This window comes from Pteropus alecto, unplaced genomic scaffold, assembly GCF_000325575.1.
Source record: "Pteropus alecto unplaced genomic scaffold, ASM32557v1 scaffold5, whole genome shotgun sequence".
Classification (NCBI taxonomy): Eukaryota; Metazoa; Chordata; class Mammalia; order Chiroptera; family Pteropodidae; genus Pteropus; species Pteropus alecto.
The window spans coordinates 33,141,911-33,161,754 of record NW_006441953.1 but is presented as its reverse complement, the minus strand read 5'-3'; the positions used below and the strand labels follow the sequence as shown (position 1 = coordinate 33,161,754).

At 59.5% G+C, this 19,844-nt stretch overlaps 1 protein-coding gene across 1 annotated transcript; it reads right to left on the bottom strand.

The window, feature by feature from the left end:
• Positions 1-3,731: 3,731 nt before the first annotated feature.
• Positions 3,732-8,404, bottom strand: SPON2 (spondin 2). The gene is made up of 6 exons (XM_006919047.3): positions 8,177-8,404; positions 7,492-7,711; positions 6,941-7,164; positions 6,664-6,855; positions 6,074-6,242; positions 3,732-4,488 (listed from the first exon to the last, which is right to left on the bottom strand). The coding sequence occupies exons 1-6, from the start codon at positions 8,216-8,218 to the stop codon at positions 4,304-4,306; spliced, it is 1,032 nt and encodes a 343-aa protein (XP_006919109.1). The 5' UTR covers positions 8,219-8,404; the 3' UTR covers positions 3,732-4,303.
• Between the last annotated feature and the right edge of the window lie 11,440 nt (positions 8,405-19,844).

Sequence of the window (19,844 nt, the reverse complement as noted above, 5' to 3'; positions counted from 1 at the left end):
CGTGTGAAGGGTGTTTGTGTCTACTGGGCTGTCACCGCCTCTACGCTTTCCAGAAGACAGAGCTAGGGGACACTTGGTTCTGAACCACACCTCCTAGAAGTTCCTTCAGTGTAGTTCTCTTGGCGCTAAGCCTCAGTTTTTGTTAATCTGAACATGTGTAAAAGCCCTCATTCTTGAAAGGTGGTGTTGAGTTCACGACTCTGGGCGGACACTTAGTTTGTCTCAACATGTCGAAAGTGCCATTTGACCACCTTCTGACTCCCTTGGCTGCTGATGAGAAACTGCTGTCGTTCTAATAGACGCTGCTTTCTGAGTGAGCTGTCCTCCTCCTCTGGGTCCTTGGACAGTCCTCTTGTGTTGCTCAGCAGCTTCCTGTCACGTGCGTGGGGACGGGTGGCTTCTTTCTGTCCTGTCTGGGGTATATTGTGTTTTCTGGTTCTGAAGCTACCTTTTCATTTTAGCCAGTTCTATAACTTGGCACTATTTTCTTTTTAAATATTCTCTTCTCCTTTATCCTCATTATAGCCTTCAGAGTGTTGGATTTTTAAAACCTTTTAAAACTTCTTACATTATCTTTCGTATCTTCTTGACGTTTCCCACCTCTTCGTCTCTCTGCGCCGCATTCTGGGTGACGTCCTCAGCGACGTCCCCGTTTCCCTGCCTCTCCCTCCAGCTGTGTCCAGTCTCGCTCCCGAACCGACGGACTGAGTCTGTCCGTCCACGTGGTCTTCTTTTCCAACCGTGTCTGTCTGATCTAGTCACCCCGCGTTGATTGGTCGTTTTTGTTGTACCTGTTCTATATTGTTTCTGACAATGTCGCTATCTTAGGTGTCTGAATCTACAGGGTGTTTCCCACTGACTTTCAGTCAATCACAGTGACTTGTTTTTTGATTAACTAGTATTTGCGGTTGCACTCACTGCTCGATTTGGATTGGGGGAGGCCTGAGACCCACACTGGCAGTTGGAAAAGCTTCCTCCAGAGGGAACTGCTTCCGCTCTCCCCTGACGCCACTGTTGTTGAGAGCCTCGCTCAGCAGCAGCCTCAGGAGCCCTGCCTTTCCCAGCTGCTCACCCATGTTGGCCTCAGCCCAGCTTCGCTCCGCTCCAGCCCCAGTTCAGTGTTTTTGTTTGCTCATTTTGGGGAGCAGGAGGAAGTGAGAGTTCTCGCCACGTCTTCTGAGAAGGGCAGTGTCTCAGGTGGCGTTTTCATCCAGAACGTAGGGTTTAGTTATACTGCATGGTGGATGATGTGCCCTTAAGGCACCTGGGCACACCTCATGCCCAAGGCCGGCATCTGAGTGATGCCCTCTGAACGTCCTTTTCTATGGTTTAGTGGAGTTGGGCAGGAGTGGGGCTGGATGTGGGAATTCGGCCCACCATCTCTGCTAGGAGCCCCCCCACCAATCTCTTACCAGCGTCCTGCCCTCTGCCTCCTTCCCCCCACCGCCAGCAGCGGCTCGGCCGCGCTCGCGTTACTTGCTTGGTGTTGCTGACCGTTCCTCCAGCAGGTGCCCTGCTGGCACTTCCGCCGCCTCCTTGACACCCTGGCTCTGGGTCCTGCCACCTGCTGGGCCCTCCGTAGCCCCCTGAAAACCCAGCACACACATTTCTCGCCTGCGCGAGAGGCCTGCAGCTATCAACGTCGATGTGTGGACAGCTTCGTTTGGCTCGGTGTCCCTCCCCTGTTCAGTACACGCCAGCACCACAGAACGAACAGGAGCCTCAGCAGTGACCTGTCCTCACTCATTCCCTCCCTTTCCCTGGGCTGACCCAGCTGGGCCCAAGCCTTCTTGAAGTTAATACTGCAAACAGAACCAACGGAGACCTCTCCGGAGTCATGCGAGACCCCAGTCTGAGTGTCTGTATTGCCCGTACATCAGAATGAACCCAGCATTTGGCCATTTCCTCCCACTTCCCCCATATCTCTGTGGACAGACCTCCCTGTCCTCCGTGTTCGTGACTCCTAGCCCATCCCTTCCCCCGCCGCCCCGCGCCCCCCTCTGCTGTCAAAACGACCAGTGTACTCTTTACGTCGTACACTGATGACTTGTTATTTCTCACTCAAAGCCTTGCCATGACACCACACCTGCCTCTTCTGCTCAGAGGTGGGCTCATCAGTGAGGGCGGACCCAGCTGCCTTCCTGCAAGAGTGTCCGGCACCACCATCGCCATCACCACTATTACCGTTATCGGTATCATCGCCACCGTCACGACATCGTCATCACTATCATCATCACCACCGTCACCACCGTCACCATCATCAGTACCGCCACCCCAGCACCAGCGCCGGCAGCAGCGTCCTCCACCCCCTTCTCCAGAACCGGAGCACTCGCGTCGAGCACGGGAGTCCTTGGCTGGCTTCCAGCGTTTGTCTCTCTAATCTCAGTGCTTTAATACAGCAGAGATTGTTTCCAAATCGACTGTAGATCCCAGATCCTCTCCAGGGTGGGTGTCCTCAGTATGTCGGCCTCTGGTGGCTTCTCAAAAGCCTCTCTTTGTTGACATGTGCTTTGGGGTTTGGAGCATCTCACACGAGCAGTAAATGTTCTGGCCCCAAATGATACTTGTCGTTTCTCCCCCTGCCCAGGGCCCCGCCCACCGCTTGCTCCCTTAAGGAGGGGAAGGCAGTCGTGGATGTCCACAGGGGTCTCCACCGCAGTATCCTGCCCCAGTCTTGTAGTGTCCTTACGGGATTTTACATGTCCTGTAAGGAGCAGGTGGTTTGTGAATCCGGTCTGCCGGCCTCTGCCATTTGACCAGAGTGTGTGGTCCATCTGTAATCTGGCTGTGCGCTCAGCATTGAGGTCTACTTCTGAGTTTTGCACTCAGGCTTGGGAACATGGTCAACATGCTCGATCATATCCTATACGTAGTAATCCCAACACCGGCGGCTTTTTGGGTCTGATCTTGAAGTCTGCTATTTCCTCTGACTTAGAGGTGTCCTACTGGTTTTCCCATGTGTTTGATGGGTTTTGATTTGTGAGTTCATGTTACGGTGGGAATTCTTTGAGTCCTGAGACCCTGGTGTGGTCTCCAGGGAGGATTCGTGCTAATTTCTTCCAGTTGCCTCAGGACGTTACCAGCCCAGGATTTTTTAAGCGAAACTTTTAAGTAGGATTTTTCACATCTCATGCCCTTGTGAGCATGGGCTTATATTCAGGAATTTTCAAGGCTAATTTTTTCTTTTCTACGCAGAGCCAAGTGTAAGAAAGGCTGTGCCTTTGCAGCGGGCGGGTGCGAGGAGAGGGGGCAGTGGGACCTGATTCTCCAGGAGTCCCAGCAGGGGGAAGATGGTGTGAGAGTGTTTCTTAGAATGCAGGGCTCCCCGTCCCCCACTGTTCTCCAGGGGCTGAGCCTAGCCTCAGCCTAGAACCCCCGAATAATGCATTCTGGTAGCACGAGGTCGTGAACCCTTGATCTCAGACCAGTGCCAGAAGCACTGAGCCCTCAGGGGCATCTCCCTAAGGTCAGGGACCTTGATGGTCAGTGGCCTGGGGGAGGGGACATAGTCATGCTCCTTTTCGTGCCTGTCATCGTCCTGTCAGCCATTGTACGTGCTGCATGTGTGCAGTGGGTCTGAACACCATTTTTACGTTATTCTGTTTCTTGCCATGTGCCCTTCTGTGAAGTCCGGGGCAAGGCAGTACTCCAGAGATGGGTAAGTGGCCTGTGTCTGCTTATCCTGCCCTCGCCCAGCGCCCATCTGGGAAATGCGAGGCCACAGCCACTGATGTCAAGAAACAGATTGTCTTTATTCAGGTGCACAGATTGGTAACGTGACAATGACAGGTGAAGTGTCCCAGCCTGCCCCCCTTTACTTGTCTCTTGCTGTGCTACCTGGTCAGGTGCCAGGAGCAGTAAGCGCCGGGTGGCAGCCTCGCTCTGAGGAGCAGGTGTGGGTGCGGGGCTGCGGGGCCAGCAGCTGCCCAGGCACCAGGTCGGAGGCATTCCTCAGCCGCGAGCAGTCTGGGTCGCCCGGGCCTGGGCGCCTGGCTCTCCTGCAGCACCGACCAGCCGGGCGCTGTGTGCACGTCCTCTGCATGGAGGACAATGCACCACACAGTGAAAATGGCACCGGTGTGACTTAGCGCAGACTGAGCCTCCACGAGCGGGCAGGCCTCGGACGTGGGGGCCGCGAGGGAGAACTTGCAGCAAGGAGGCGCCTGCTCACGGCCCAAGGCACGTCTGTGCAGAGGCGTCTGTCAGCAGCGGAGCTCAGAGAGGTGATGACAGCGTTGCCCACTGAGCCCGCTCGCTGTGTGGCCCCAACCCCAGAGACTGGGCCAGGGCCACCAGGCAGGGCTCACACACAGTTGTCAGGGATGCACTCCGCTTCCTCCTCCAGCTCCGGGCAGGGCGCCCCGTGGTTGGCGGGCTGCACGCGGACATAGCGTGTCCTGCTCTTGGCTCCCAGCTTCCCGCATGGACCTCCACACAGCCCCCAGGAGGACCACAGGGAGACCTCACAGTCCAGTGGCGTTTCTGGAACTGGACCAAGCACAGGGGAGACCCATGAGTGTGTGGTGGGGGAGCGGGAGGAGCCCCAGGGCGGTTCACCCCCAGACCAGCTCCAGACTGTGGCGTGCAGAGGAAATACTAGCTGTTCTCAGCACGGTTCAGAGTCAGTTGCAAGAAGATGCCACCAATGCACCTAAAAAGCCACTGAACTGACTTGACGTCATGTTTCTCTGCTGAGAGCCGGGGCTTTGGGACTGACTCTGGCACCATGGTGGTAGGAGCCCCGAGAGACTCTTAGCTGTGTTCCCAGAGGAGAGAGTGGGGACTGCTCCTGTTGGGAAACGTCCTTCAGGGGGCACACACTGAGAGTCTAGATCTCCTGACGTGTTTTGGAGCTGACCACAGTGGGAGTGTGGCCCCCATGCTCAGCTAGCACCCGACACACAGGTTCCCTGTCACCTCCGCTGACACCCCACCAACCCCTTTGCTGGGGAGGGTACAGAGGGACCCACTGAGTGAGGTGACCTTCCTGTCAGTTGTGACATGGGCCACGTGCACACCTCTGACGGGGCTGGGGTTATTCCATACCTCACTTCTGGGCTGTGGACATGTGAGCTCTCACTCACAAATGTTGGGCAAGGGTTCAGTCTTCAGTTTTGAGTTTGAATCAATCAGCTACCAAATTTCTCAGCACCCACGTCTTCGTGCCAAACGCTCTGACCGCCAGAATCTGCGTCATCCTTCCCGAATGTTCTGAACCCTTTGGACTCATGTCATCTTGTGCCAAACGCTCTGATCTCTAGTATCTGGGTCATCCTTCCTGAGTGTCTGAACCTTCTGGACCCGTGTCATCTTGTGCCAAACGCTCTGATCCCCAGAACCTGCGTCATCCTTCTCGAACGTTCTGAACCCCCCGGACCCGTGTTATTTTGTACCAAACACTCCGACCCCAGAGCCCTCGTGGTTTTGAACTCATTTTTGAAGTCACTCAGAGACGCAGAGTCGTGTGGCCCTGAGCATGGTGCCTGGCTGACTGAGCACCAGCAGCCTCTCCCTGGTTTGATTCCCTTCCTGGACCCCTAGTGTCCCTGGTAGCCTTGATGGCCTGGTCTGGTTTGGCCTGGTGGTGGGGATGTCACACCCAGCAGCCTGGCTTAGAATTGGGTGACCTCATCTGCAAGTTGGAGTTGCCGTGGGGGAGTGCCATAGAGGTGGACAACGTGGCCTCGTCCCTGGACTGTCTGTCGCCCTTCATGGGGTCATGTGGCAACCAGCTTGGCCTCCAGTAGAGTGGCAGATGTCAAGGTGTTGTCACTGCCACTTCACAGACACTTGGGCGTTTCTGGCCTCTGTGTATCGCTTTCTCTTTCTCCAGGGCGGACAGTCACCTTTGGGGTTAGTCTGAGGGTGAAAGCCGGCACAGAAGGCTCAAGATCCACAGTTGCCTGTCGCAGTGAGGGCGGAGCAAGTCCCCGTGTGACACACAAATCTGCCCCCACACTCCAGTGGTGGACATGCAGCTTCCATAAGCCTGAGCGCTTGGCCCCAGAATCAAGACTGTTGAGGTCAGGGAACGTGGCGGTCGGCCACGCGGTGGGGCGGGAGCCCGGCTTACCTGAGAGGCTGTCCAGGATGTCATTGCCCGCCAGATCCATGGCGGGCGGGATGAAGGCCCTGGGGCTCTGCCGGAGCCGCACCAGGGTCACCCTGGCGATGGGGGGCAGGGTCTTCAGCCGCGGGTAGTAGAAGGAGTTGGCCGGGTGGCTGGGAGAGGAGGATGTTATCTGGGGAGTGTGGGAGGGGGCGTCAGCACTGGCCGAGGATGCAGCAGCCCACCTGCACCTGCTGTGTGCGTGGCCCCAGATGGAGCTGGGATGGGGTCCAGCAGAGTTGCACAGAAAACAGACTCAAACCTGGGCTGCTGCTTAGTGACACAGCCCAGTGAGGCCTCTGTGGCTCCTTGGGGTGCTGGGCCCGTGGCCTGGGAAATGGACCAGGGAGGCCTGGCCTCCTCCAGGCCCCTCCTTGCTCCTGCCCTCCCTCCCCACCTGCAGCGCCACCAGCTCCTTGTCTTCTCGGGTAGCTGCACCCCTGCTCACTGGGACCCGACAGGTGCCATCTAAACAATGGGCACAGCTGGGCGGCAAGAGCTGTCCCAAATGGCCAGTGCCATCACACCTTCTCTAAGGGCCGTCATACCCTCACCTCGGTCACCGTGTCCTGTGGGATGGTCGCAAAGTTGGGGGAGGAGAAGGTGAAGCCACTGTCTGTTCCGGCATCGTGTGGGTAGAGGTCCACGGAGACCTCCTCCCTCCAGTGGTCCCCATCACACAGGTCCAGACTGTCGATACCCACAAACCAGTCGGGGCTGGGGACGATGCGGACCACAAAGGACACCTGGGGGAGGGAGCCGGGCGCTCAGCAAGGCCGCCACCACAGCCCACCCACACCCCTGCACTCCCTCACGCCGCCCGCCACTCACGAGCGAGTGCCTGGCCTGGGCCTCGAGCTCCGCAGAGGTCTGCCCGGTGCCGCTGGGCACGGCGGGCGCCGAGAACACTGTGTGCACGCTCTGCAGCCTCTCCCCGGCAGCCTGGATCTCCTTCATCAGGGCCCAGGCCTCGCCGCGCTCCGCGAAGTCCCTCAGCCCGTTGCTGGCGTACTGGTCCTGTCTCCACAGGCTGTAGTCGGAGCTGTGCACGGCCCCTGTGGACCCGCCGCCTGAGCAGCCACCCAGAGTGCACGCCAGCCCTCCTTCCCACCCGCAGCGTGCGGACGCCCCGCAGCCTCACGCTGCTGGTGGGGCCGGTGTCCAGCTGGCCCTCCCCATGACTCTGGCCATCCTGTTCCCACCATGACCCCAGAGCCCAGGTCATCAGCAGCTGGCATGTGGTAGGCACCCAGCAAGTATTTCTTGCAATGAAGTGTATTAAATGAGAGCGCTCTCCAAACTGTGAAGTGTGGAGAAGCCGTTGGGTGACTGTCCGCTCCCAGGAGGACACACAGAGAGCAGGCAGCAGGGACGTCACTTACCCAGCAGGGAAGACCACTGTGCGGGGGGCCGGAACAGAGGGTACTGCTTGGGGAAGGCCGTCTGGCTCCACTTGCCCGTGAAGGTGATGCTGTACTTGGCCAGGGGCCGGGCTGTGCACACGGTGTCTCCCCCCAGTGGCTGGCCGGCCGCAGAGCCGAGTGTGGCCAGAAGGAGAGCCCAGAGGGCGCTGCTGGTGGTCAGGGTTGGGGTTTCCATCACCTAGGAGATGAGGGAGCGCGCCACATGCTGGCATTGCCAGCCTCAGACACCCTGCCCTGCGGGGTGTGCAGGGAGGGGAAGGGACGAGGGACAGCCCCTGAACATTCCTCTGGGCTCCACCTCTCGGCTCAGGCTTGGCCTGAGCCCTGCGCAGGAAAGCGGAACCGGTCAGGTTACAGCTGGATTTGCAGGCGTGTCTGCAGGATCCCCAGGCTGCCTGGCAGGCTTAGGGCGCTGGCACCGGGAGCTTACACCCGGCTCGCACAGGCATGGCATCCCCGATTCCACGCCCCCGGCACTGCCGGCCGAGGGCACCCAGAGCCTCGAGGGTGAACTCTGTAGACTCGCTCTGAGGACCACAGGGCCGGCTCGGGCTGCCCTCTGGGTGCTTCAGGTTCCCCCGGGAAAGCACCAGGGGTCTGGGGCGACTCTGGGGTGAGGGACAGAGGTACAAGGGATACTCACCCAGCAGAAGTAGCAGGAAGACAGGCAGCCGGGCTGTGGCATCAGGCCGTCTCAGCCAGAACCCAAGCTCCAACTTATGCGTAGGATGGCACCCCGGGTCCTCCGCCGCGGCCGGCAGAGAGGGCGGATGGGACGCAGGGGAGATGACTTCCCTCAGCGCTGCCGTGCTGCCTCTGAAGCCAGCAGAGGCCCCTCCAGCTGAGGTCACTCTTCACTCGCCGCACCCCTTTCTTTGTCTTTTCCTCCCCCCGCCCCCTCCCTCCTCTCGCTCCCTCCTGCTCTGCTTTCCCATCAAGCCCTTCCTAGTGTCTCCCTGGAGGTGGTGCCAAAGCCAGCGGTGGGGGTGGCGGGGCAGCCAGCGCTCCGCAGCCAAGCCACAGCCTGGTGCGGTGCCGGCTGGCGAAGCGAGGCCTGGGACACCTCCTCGCCTCCCAGAGCTGAGAGGGGGCCTCGAGGAAGCGTCCCCTCCCTCAGGGTGGGGAGGCAGCCACCCCCACCCCACAAGGATGCCGGCGCACACAGGACGTGCTGACAGATTCTGAAGTTTATTGCCACTCACCGGCTGGAACATGTTTTTAGAACTCGAGTCACGAGGTCTGGGAACTAGGGAGAAGGTGGGACAGTCCTCAGAACTGCAGGGGTCTTACAAGCGTAAACAGGAAGCACTCTGGTTTTTGGAACCTTGTTAATGTTTTACATGCTCCAAAAAAGAGAGTGAGAAAATAAATAGAATCGATAATAGAACGCAAACGAAAACAAATGATCCCCCCTGCATTTCAAGTAACCAACAGGGGCCCACGGGACCACTTGCGGGTCTGCGAGGAGGGGCCGCCTGGGTCTTCCGTGCAGACACAGGGCGTTTCATGAAAAGCAACTGTGTTTCTCAGAAGGAAGCCCCCGGGAGGACGGGGCCTGGCTCTCCAGTCTAGCCACTCTGCCTGGCCAGCTGTGCTGGGCCTCGGCGCCATCCGATGGGTGTGAGTGTGTGTGTCAGTCGCCGTGTGCAGTCCCCGCGTGCAGTCCCTGTGACGTGGTGAGGGAGGGCTGCACCGTCTGGGATCGGCGTGGTCACACGCGTGCGAGGGAGCATGGGTGGAATGGCAGGTGGCGCGTACCAGCTCTTATGTCTTGTTCTCCTTGGAGGAGCAGCCAGTCCTGTTTGAGGACAGAAGCAGGACATCGTGGCCAGGGACATCTTCGCAGGCCCGTTGGTTAGGAAACGCTCGTCTGCTCCCCCACGGTCCACCCAGGCACAGGCCGTTCTCACCTGCTGTCCGGCTCTGGTGGCCTCAGGGCTTGCCCTGCAACGCCGCCGCCCAGTGTCATCCGAGGCTGCGCTCCCAGCCCCCAACACCACGCGGAAAGGCGGCGCCTGGGGTGTGTGTCCAGTGGGGACAAAGGCCAGGAGACCTGGGGCGGGGCAGGCCTGGCCTGGGAGGGGTGCTGCCTTTGGTGGAGTGTGCTCCCTCTTGATCAGCCCGAGGGGATTCTTGGGACACAACGGGATGGGGGACAGGACCCAATTCTTTGCTGTGCTCAGAAGGAACACAGAGGTTCTGGGACAGGTGACCTGTGGCCCTTTGGGCTGGACTGGGGCTTGGGCAAGGAGCCTGGCCAGTTGGGAGCTGCTTACACTGTGAGTCCCAGACAATGCTCTGACCCTCCGGCGCCCCTTCTGCAGACCAGGGTGCTACTTCTGCCTCCTGCCGAGGGTCAAGCCGCGGAGCATCGGGGAAACACTCTTCAAGGCGACCGCCTACGAACAGAGGGTTCCTCTGTGCACTAGGTGGGGACCCCCAAGCACCTGCCCAAGGTGAATTCATTCATTAACAGATATCAAGCACCTTCTGGACCTCAGTGCTGAGGACACAGAAGTGCCCTCAATAGACAAAAGCCCTGCTCCCCAAGTCTGCGGGAGGAGGGGCAGGAGGTGGACAGAATACTTCCAGTAGATTTTCTGTCACTCAGTGAGTGCTCGGTTAACTGGCTGACACTAATGCCAGGGTCCCTTCCTGTAAGTCTGTGGTCAGTTGCCCTCGAGGTGGTTTTAGGGGAATGAGGCTCGAGAGCGTGGCTGCAGGCCAGGACTCTACTCCATGCTCCCTGACTGCTCCCCACCCCCTGACCATAGCCACAGTGGGCATCCCCTCCCCTGACCCCAGCCTGCCGTAGCTCAGACTAGTCTAAGCACAGGATGAGCACTGACGAGCCCCCCGCCCAGGAGATCTGCAGTTTTAAGTAGTGTCTTTAGCCCAAAAGTGGCCTTTAGGCAGCTGTAGAGTCCCCCCTGACGGGGTGGGTCTCGAGGAGTCAGAGTCTGTGAGCTGCCGAGGGCAGGGAGTGCTGGCTGAGCTCTGGCCTCGGCTGTGGCCCTGCCGCGGGGCACAGAACCCAGGATGCCCCCAGGTGCTGGGCTCCGGTTGTACAGGGAAGGTCTGGTCACCTCTCCGGGTCCTGGCTGAGGGCCCTCTAGGCCTGGCCAACAAGGGCTCCTTCAGGGCCCTCCCTGGGCGTGGCACAGGCCCGACTCAACTTGGGCTGGGGGGCAGGCCAGAGTACAGGCCTGGCGTCTGGCACCTGAGGGGGACCCTGCCAGTCACACAGGCACACATTTGTCTGCTCACTCACCCAGTCACCAGACATTTACCAAGGGTTGTTCCTTCCAGACACCACAGCCTCTGCACACACAGCTCGCCCAGAGCTGCTGCAGTCTTGGAGGCCGACAGTCCCCAGTCGTGGCCCCCTCACCTACTGTCCCTCCTCTCAGCTCCTCCTCCCTGTGTCTGGGCTTCTTTCACCTTGACCAGAGGAGCACCTGGTCACACCTGTCCCACCTGGCTTTGTTTTCCATCGGGAGCCGGTCTAGTGCAGGCAGGCAAGGATTCGCCTCCGGAGTACAGGCCGACAGTTGTTGGGAGAGTGGGCAGACTGCGCTCAGCTCCCAGGCGCTTCAAAGCCGAGCTGCTGGCCCCACTCGCCCAGAGCCCGCCCGCCTCCCCGCTCCGAACGCCCTTCAGGACAAGGGGTTCTCTGAGCACCCTGCTTGGGCAGGGCAGCGTAGGTCCCGGACTAAGTTTGGCGGCCTCGGCAGTGCTGGAAGGACTGGGAAGGAGGGGGTGCGGGGCAGGGAGCCCCGCCGCCTTCTGCTCTTCCCCTGGAGCAATGCTAGTGGCGCCTTGCCTGCTGGACCACCTGCAGCACGACCCCGGCAACACGCCTGGCTCGTAGGGGCGTCAGAGAGCCCAAGCTCTGGCCGAGCGTCACCAAGACTGCTAGCCCCACTTTCCTGGAGGCTGCGCCACAGCTGGGCTGCAGTTTGGGAGGATGTGTGCTTCTGTCTGGCCACAAATGCAGGTTTGTCCACCTCGGTGCGACAGTCGGCCTCCCACGAACACAGGCCTGTTTGTCCAGTCACATTTACCATGGTGTCTTCATCCGAATCCAGAAGCCAGGGCCTGAGCAAACATGGCAGAGTGCGGCGTTTGAGAATGCCCTCCTTCGTGACAGCTAGGAGAACACAGGCAGAGGTGGTAGAGCAGAACTCCTCAGCACGGTCGGCCCTCACTGAAGCCTCGTCAGCGGGTTCTGCGACTGAGTGACGTGACACATAAGGAAACCAGCTGTCCCACCAGTGGGTGGTGTAATCAGTTAGGTCCCCTGGCCGCTGGGCGACGTAAGGGAAGGACAAGACTCAGGACTGGCCGTGCCATGAGAGCCCGCCGAAGGCTTGAGGCAGTCTTTGCAAAGGTCGTGGGTTTTTTTGTTTGCACTTTAAAAAAAAAAAAAAAATTGGCTAAACCTTGCTAAGAATAGGAGAACAGCAAGTTATGAGGTGTTTTTGTTTGCTCGTCTGTTTCTGCCATCTTCACTATTTTTAAGTGGACAGCTCAGTGGCATTAGACACATTTGCCTCGTCGCGCGGCCTCAGCACCATTCTCAGCTCCTCATCCTGTGTATCTAACACCCTGTCCCCACCGAACACTCACTCCCTGTCCCCTACCCTCCACTCCTGACGACCGCCGTCCTGCTTTATGAATGTGGCAACTCTAGGGACCTCGTGTAAGTAGAGTTATACAGCATTTGTCCTTTGTGACTTGAGGGCTTAGAGTAATGTCCTCCAGGTCCATCCGTGTCGCAGGCCTGCCAGGGTTTCCTTCCTCTCTGAGGCCGAGTCGCCTTCCACCGCGAGGACGGACCACGATGGCTCACCCTCGTGCGTTCACGGACGCTCGGGTCGCGTCCACGTTCGGGCAGCGAACACGCTGCTGTGAGCACGGCGTGCAGCCCCCTCCCCGAGACCCCGCGCTCGCTCCTGTGGGCGTGCGCTAGGAGTGGGTGGTTCTGTTATAGATTGTTCTAGGTCTTGCGGTGCTTCTACTGTTACATCTTTGAGGAACTTGCACAGTTCTCACAGCGGCTGCACCATTTTCCATTCCTGCGACAGAGCAGGAGGCTCGCGCCCCTCACCCACCTCTGCAGTGGTCTTGAAAATCCACAGCCCACACTCGTGGTGAAACCCAAACACTTGTCAACCCCGAGATGGGATGGAATTGGGTTGGAGCTCCTTTGAAGGGCGTCCCAGAAAGGTGTCCCTCCCTGACCTGCTCGGTGCTTTCTGGGAAGACCCCACCTGCCCTGCAGCCCAGTCTGACTTGATTCGGCGCTCACCCAGCATGGTGGCCTTCCCCCAGGAGAGCACGAACGGAGGGACACGGGCCTCTTCCAAGATGTGGCCCTGGGGAAAGGGGCCGCCACTTTCTCCACTCTTCACCCTCCAGGGGCCGGACGGGGCCTTTCCACTGCCCCCCACCCCCCAGGTGGAGGGCAGGAGGCTGCAGGTGAGGGAGAGGCGTCTTGAGCTGTGGGAGCGAGCAGCTCGCCCACCGCACAGGCGCAGGGACTGTGCCCCTGGCCTTCACTGCAGCTGGAGCAGCGTCCTCACTGCCCTTCCGGGTCCCTGCTGCTCGAGGAGTGAAAAGCCACTCACTTTTGCACACTCGCCTCGTGTCACGCTTTCTTACTGAATTTTAGTTTTTTAAACTAGGATAAAGGGAAGTCTGTAGGTTTACAATCATGTCGTTAGCACATACAACTTTATCTGTTTTTTTCTTAATGTTATGTCACTTGTTTGATTGTCTTATCTTCTCGCGTTTGCCAGACCCTCCAAGGAAATCCTGGCAGACACGGCCAGTGCCACAGCTGCTCCCCACAGGCCTGGGGACAGTTCTGTGTCTCTCCGTGTAGAAAGATCTTTGCCACTGTGTGTGCAGAGTTTGAATTTCTTAATCTATTTTAATTCGTGTTATTAATAACGATGGCTGAATTTTGTCACATTTCTTGTCCGTGTTCACTGATTTGGTTCTCTGAATATTCTGTGCTAATTTGCAATGACTTAAGTCAGTCACCGAGCCACCCGTGAGCCCGGCCCGGACCTGCTGCGTACCGCAGCGTGACCCGCAGGTGCTTCACGGCTTCTCTTTGCTAGTCTCCTCTTTATCTTCACCTATAAGCGACATTTGTCTATAGTTTTCTTTCTTTTTTTGTGGTACTGTATCAGGTTTTTCTATTAAATTATACTGGTTTCATGAGATGAATTCCAGTTTTTCATCTTTTTATTTGTCTTGGAAAAGTTAAAATCACGCTGGAGTCACTATGCTCCCAGCTTGGGGCTGGGTCGCCCGCAGCTGGGCCTGTCTGTTCCCGGTGCTTTCCTTCATTCGGTCACCCCTAATCGTCTTTCCAGTGCCTTGTCTTTCCTGCTCATGCTTTCCCTTATTTGAAGTTATTTTGGTAATTTATAACCTGTTGCTCCAGGTTTCCTAACAGCTGTCCCAGCTTTGCAGGCTGTGTGCCTGTCCCCCTCGGCCCCCGCTGTCCTCTGCGGTTCCTGCTCGTGTGGGCTCCAGAGGTTCCTTAATCAGTGTTCTCCGCAGGGCAAGGGGTTTCGCGTTTATTTTCTTTTAGAAAAAATGCTTTATCGTTTCTTCTTTTTACTTGCTTGTTTTCTGCTTAATTTCTAGGTTTATCTTCGTTATTCCCTCTTTCCACTTTTTAAAATGTGTTTTCTTGTTCTTGTTCTCATTTCCTAAGATGGGTCACAATCCCTCACTGTCGTTCTTGCCGCCGAGGGGCCGAGTGCTGTGTCGGGTGAGCTTCTAGCTCCACTGAGACGTGTTTACATTTTTGTGGCTTTCCAGAAAGCTCGCGTGTTCAGATTCGATTTCCTGTTTTATGTGAGGGTTACCTAGGAATGCATTTCTTAGTTTCTGAGTGTTAAGATTGGGGGTATGTGTGTGACCTTTTTTGCTATTTTAAGTTTCGTTGTATTATAATAAAATCATTTTCATTAATCTCTTTGCGGCCAGGTGCACATTGTGGCCTTATGGAAAATACTCTGTCCTCGGTCGTGAAGGCCGTGAGGGTCCACGTCTGCGCCCACGCCGGCCTGTGTCTCGGCAGCCTGACTGTGAAGAGGCGGTGGGAGCCGCCAGCGGGCGCTCGGCAGCCCTTTTCACCTCTCACTCAGCTTCATGGGTGCGGCTCCCACGCGGAATGGTGCATGACTCACATGTCACGCACTCGCTCCGCCCGTGGCCACTGCGCGCCGCCGCCTACGCACGGCTCTTCCCTCAGTCTCGTCGACGCCAGTCTTGTGGCCTCTGCTCCAGTTCCCGGCCAGTTCGCTCATTTTTTTCTGGTATTCCCCTTGGATGGGGTACATGGATGACATATGCTCAGAGTGACGACTTTCGGGGGGTTGTCCTCCCTGGATGACCTGTGGATGACACCGTACTGTCCTCTGCTGCCAGGGTTGCAGATGAGAACTCCAGGCCTTGTCAGTGTGTTTTCTCTTGGAGCGACATGCGCTTTCTTTCAGCAAGCACGTAACTCTTCCCTGGCCGGGCTGTGCCATCCACCCAGGAGGCTTCGTGGGCCTGTGAGGTGAGGAAGAGGGCCAGGGCCGGCGTGGAGCATGTGGGTGGCCGCACTGGGAGCCATCTGCGGGCCCTCGCGTCCCCGCCCACTCCAGCCCTCGCACGTGCTCGCAGGGGCTCCTGAGACACTGGTCAGTGAAGCTGCGTCAGAGCGCAGCCGCTCACCCCATTCGTTCACCCGGCCGCCTGCATGGGGTACCAGTGATGAGAGAATCGAGACGCGGCCCACCTGGCCCGTTGGACTCTGCTGCACTGGGGACAAGCCGAGGCCCAGAGGCCAGCAGCCTCCTGGGTCACGTGGCCAGTGAGCCAGGAGCTGCACCCCCAGGCTCTCCGGCCCCAGAGCACTTGGCGTCCCATGGGTGTGCACCCTGCACCCAGTAAGCGACAGCGGTGTCTTCCAGACACCTGACCAGCTCTTGCTGCGTGCCAGGCCCCCTTCCGGGTATGACGAGAAGGCCGAAGGCATGTCGGGGTCGGGGGTGGGCAGCCTCCACGACCCGCCTGGGTGGGAGAACACCCCTAAATCTACCTCTTCTCCAGTTAGTCATAGGGCCCCAGTTCAGACCACAGCATGGGTAAAATCTACTATGTTCAGTGATGGGCGTGCAGGGCGGCTGGATCCCGGCGTGTCTGCCGTTCGGCTCTGCTTGCACAGGGCGGGCTGCACCCTCGGACAGCTGATGAGGGGCTGAGCTAGAACCCTTGGCCCTTGTCACCCACAGATGCACGGGGCCTGGCCAGTGGCTATAGCCGGGGACATTGGGGACATCAGGTATTCTGACTGCTAATCCTTTCCCCGTGAGGGCAGGACCCCCGAAGGGGGGTGGAACTGAGAGAAAGGAGCTGGGACAGAGTCACCCCCTGAAGACCCAGGGAAGCCGGGCCTTGCTCATTTCACAGAATGGCCAGAGCAACTGGTCCACCCACAAGTCTGATTTATATCCGCAGGGTCTGTGCCTGGCGAGGTACCTGGCATAGTGTTTCCCCCCAGCCAGCTCCAGGCCAGGTGGCCAACCTTGAGGCCTCATCAGCAGGCCTTCATGCGGCAGTCAACATGTCAGCGATGGGCACGGCCGCAGCATGACCCGAAAAGGACAACTGTCCCCCTCCCATAGGATGCCTGCCCAGATAGCCTCACTGCAGGCACCGGGGTCAGCAGACGGACCCAAACACGGGACCTGGCCAGCAGCCTTCCAACTGCCCAGGGTCTGAAGAGAGGTGACCGACCGCAGCGTGGGGTTCTGCAGGGGGTCCTGCAACAGAGGAACACAGGTGGGAATGCCACCGAAGTTTGGATGAGGTCTGCAACTGTGTAGCAACAGGTGCCGGCACCGACGTCCTGGGTCTGGGGACGAGGCACCAGCAACAGAGGAAGCTGAGTGAGGTGTCAGCTGGGGCTCAGGCGGGGCGTGTGGGCTGTTCATGGCGTGCGTGCTAGTGTGTGTACGTGCGTGTGGCACTTCAGGCAGTGCACACGCGTAGTGTATATACATGCACGTGTGTGAGGCGCAGCCCTGTGCAGGGGCCTGACCAGATGGGACGGTGCTGGAGGCCCCTCCCTTGTCCCTTCTCACTATAGGTGGCTGGAGGCTGAGCCTTTCTCTGAACCACTCAGAACTAGGGCTCCTTCTGTGTGAAGACAGCCTTCGGGAATTCCGATGGCGGTGCGGGGGAGGAGGGCTTCATGGAGTGCAGCCCTCAGCGCCGGCACCGGTGGCTGCGGGCTCTGACGGCCGGGGCTCTGACGGCCGGGGCTCTGACGGCCGGGCTCTGCTGCCCGTGGGGGGCGGGGGAAGAGGGCTTCATGGAGTGCAGCCCTCAGCGCCGGCACCGGTGGCTGCGGGCTCTGACGGCCGGGGCTCTGACGGCCGGGGCTCTGACGGCCGGGCTCTGCTGCCCGTGGGCTGCAGTAGGGGCTGCAGCAGGCATGACGCCAGGGCGCCCTCCGGGATTCAGGCGCACAGCCCTTCAGGAGTGAGGCCCCTGGAGCTCTGTGGAGAATCCGGGGGCCTGGGGCAGCTCAGGGTGCCGACACCCTGGAGGGTGAAGCCGTGGGTGCAGGGCCTTCCCTGCCTGCTTTGTAGCGCGCAGGCGGTGGCAAGGGCAGGGGCTCCAGTGAGGTGGGGTGGGGCCCACCAGGCACCCGCAGGCTCTCGTGCTTCCTTCTGTTTACCCAGGCCCCAGGCCCGGCGAGTAAACGCTGACCCACATTTCCATGTGCCTGGCAGAAAGTAGGCCACCGTCAAGGCTGGAAACGGGCCGTGCGGCCACAGGACTGCAGGGGCAGCCAGCGCCTGCTCAGACTTTCCAGGCTTGGAGTGGGTCCTGAGGGGAGGCCTTCCCTCGGTGTTGGGCGTGCTGGCCCAGCTGGGCCCAAGGGCGACTCTCTCCTGCTCTGGGAGCCTGACCCACAGCCAGGTCTCGGGGGTAGTGGGAAGCAGCAGGGGCAGGGGACACCGGCAGACCACATGCTTCTCTCCACTTCCCTCTGCTGGGTGACATGGTGTCTCCCCACTGCTCCGGGCCCCAGGCTGGTCCTGGACTCATCCTGGGGTTGGCTCCTTTGACATGGCCCACACCTCTGAAAGCAGCCCCTCCCCCAGCATCCCGACAGGAAAGCTGGACTGTCATCCTGCTCAGACAGGCCAGGCCTGGACACTGCATCCCAGGACTGGAAGGAGCCGGTCACTGTCTTCGGGGAGAGGTGGATAGAGGCCTGGAGGGCAGGACTGGGGAGGGTCTGTCCCCCATGAGCGCTGCCTACCGTGCTCAGAGCCCAGGTGCTGTGTCCCTCACAGCAGAGCCCCAGCTGTCGCTGGTCCCCAGGACCCCTGGAGGGAGGATGTGGCAGACCCACCCTCAGTGCTCAGGACAGCAGGCACGCAGAACCGCAGCCTGCCCACCAAGGGTGTCTCAGGCTTGTTCACATGCCCCGAGATGCGGGGCCACTGGGGCTCTGGGGCGAAGGTCCAGACCCTTCCCCACTGGACAGACACGGACACATCACTAGACGACATTCCGGCACGGGGACCTGGAGTGAGCAGCGGGGAAGGGGAGTGTGGGCCCACTGCGCAGCCGCAGGGACAGGCCGAGCCCAGCTTCCAGGCCAGAGTCAGGGTCAGTGAGGACTCAGGCTGTGAGTGTGGGGTGTGCACCGCATGTGTGCTGGAGTGTGCGCATGTGTGCATAGTGTGTTAGGTGTGTGTGCACGTGTGTGGGGTATACACACACAAGCAAGGGGCAGCCTTGTGCAGGAGTGTGTGTGAACAGAGCCGAGGCCCCCGCAGCCTCTGATCCCGGTGGGACACCGAAGCCTGTCCACCTGGCGTCCTTCACCTCAACCACTTCGGCTGGCACCTCCCTCTGCTGGTGCTGGGCCTGCCCAGCCTCCCTGCCGAGGCCCCTCCCTAGAGGAACCGAGCTTCAGGGTTTGGATGGGGCTGTCCCCCTGGGCTGTGGCCCCAGCAAGCCCTTTCTCCAGGGCGTGCTCTCCCTCTTGACAGACTTGGTGGTGTGGCCCCAGGGGGATACTGGACCAGGCAGGGGTGGGGCGAGGAAGGCGCCCTGGGGCCCGGGCACCAGGGACTATGAGGGTTGTGCAGGCTTTTAGCAGGGACAGGATGTGCCTGGGGGCTCATCACCCAGTCTGCAGTCTGTGTGCGAAGGAGAGGCTGAGCCCAGGAGAGGCGCAGGCCCTCTGCTGTGCCCCTCTGCTGTGCCCCTCTGCTCACTCACCAAAGTCACCCTTTCTCGCTGCCACCATGTCCTTCAAAAGATGCCTTTCCTATGGACACTCAGTTCCTGCCCTGACGCTCACCAGAACGCGGCATTGTGGAGGACGAGAAGAGGAAAGTCCCTTGAGAAGAAGAAAATGTGAAAACTAACCCATGAACCCCCCAATCCCAGGATCCGCCACAGCCCTGCTGCCAAAGCCCCGGGCTGACTCAGAGGGGCGGGCTGCACTCCAGCAGAGCTGCTTGGCTGCCTGAGGTCATAGGAAGGGATTATCTCTGCACTGAAGCATGCGGACCGGAGGAGCCGAGGGCCATCTGGTGAGCCCCGTCCTGCCCCACACTCAGCGAGGGACAAATGACGCCTTGCCTTGAGAGGTGGGCACGCAGGGTCAGGACGGGGGAGGGCCTGTGCAGAACCCTTGGCCTGACTCCGGCTCTGGTCCGGCACCTGCCCAGCCTCCTGAGCGTTGCTGCCTCTTCAGAGCCCAGGAAGCTCTGGAAAGGGAATCCGTGTGTCGTGGGGCCCGGAAGGAAGGGCTGGCTGTCCCAGGAACCCCTGCACCCTCCATGCACCTTGACCCCAACCACGTGCTGGGTGCTAGTGTCCCAGCTGGTTGTGTACTCACAGCCACACTGCCCACACCTGCCGTGGGTGGTTTACAGCCAGTCCGAGAGCTGGGCTCCGCGGGCGGGCCCCAGAGTGGGCGCGGATGTGCGATGCAGATGACTGGCGACCTCGTCATTCTCTCAGCATAAGCATGAGAAGCCCAAGTTGCCATTTTTCCCTCATGGCAATGTTTCTTGACTCAGGTGTACTGACTGACTTTCGTGGAGGGAAGGGCACCCCAAAGCCAGCTGAGTGAGGCCCTGGCCTAAGCCTCTGGCCTGGGGCTACCTGGGGCACGAGTGTTACCTGGGACACAAGCCCGACCCGAGAGCCCAGCCCTGCTGCTCGCCAGCTGCGGCCTGGCTGCCACAGGCCAGGGTGCAGTCTTG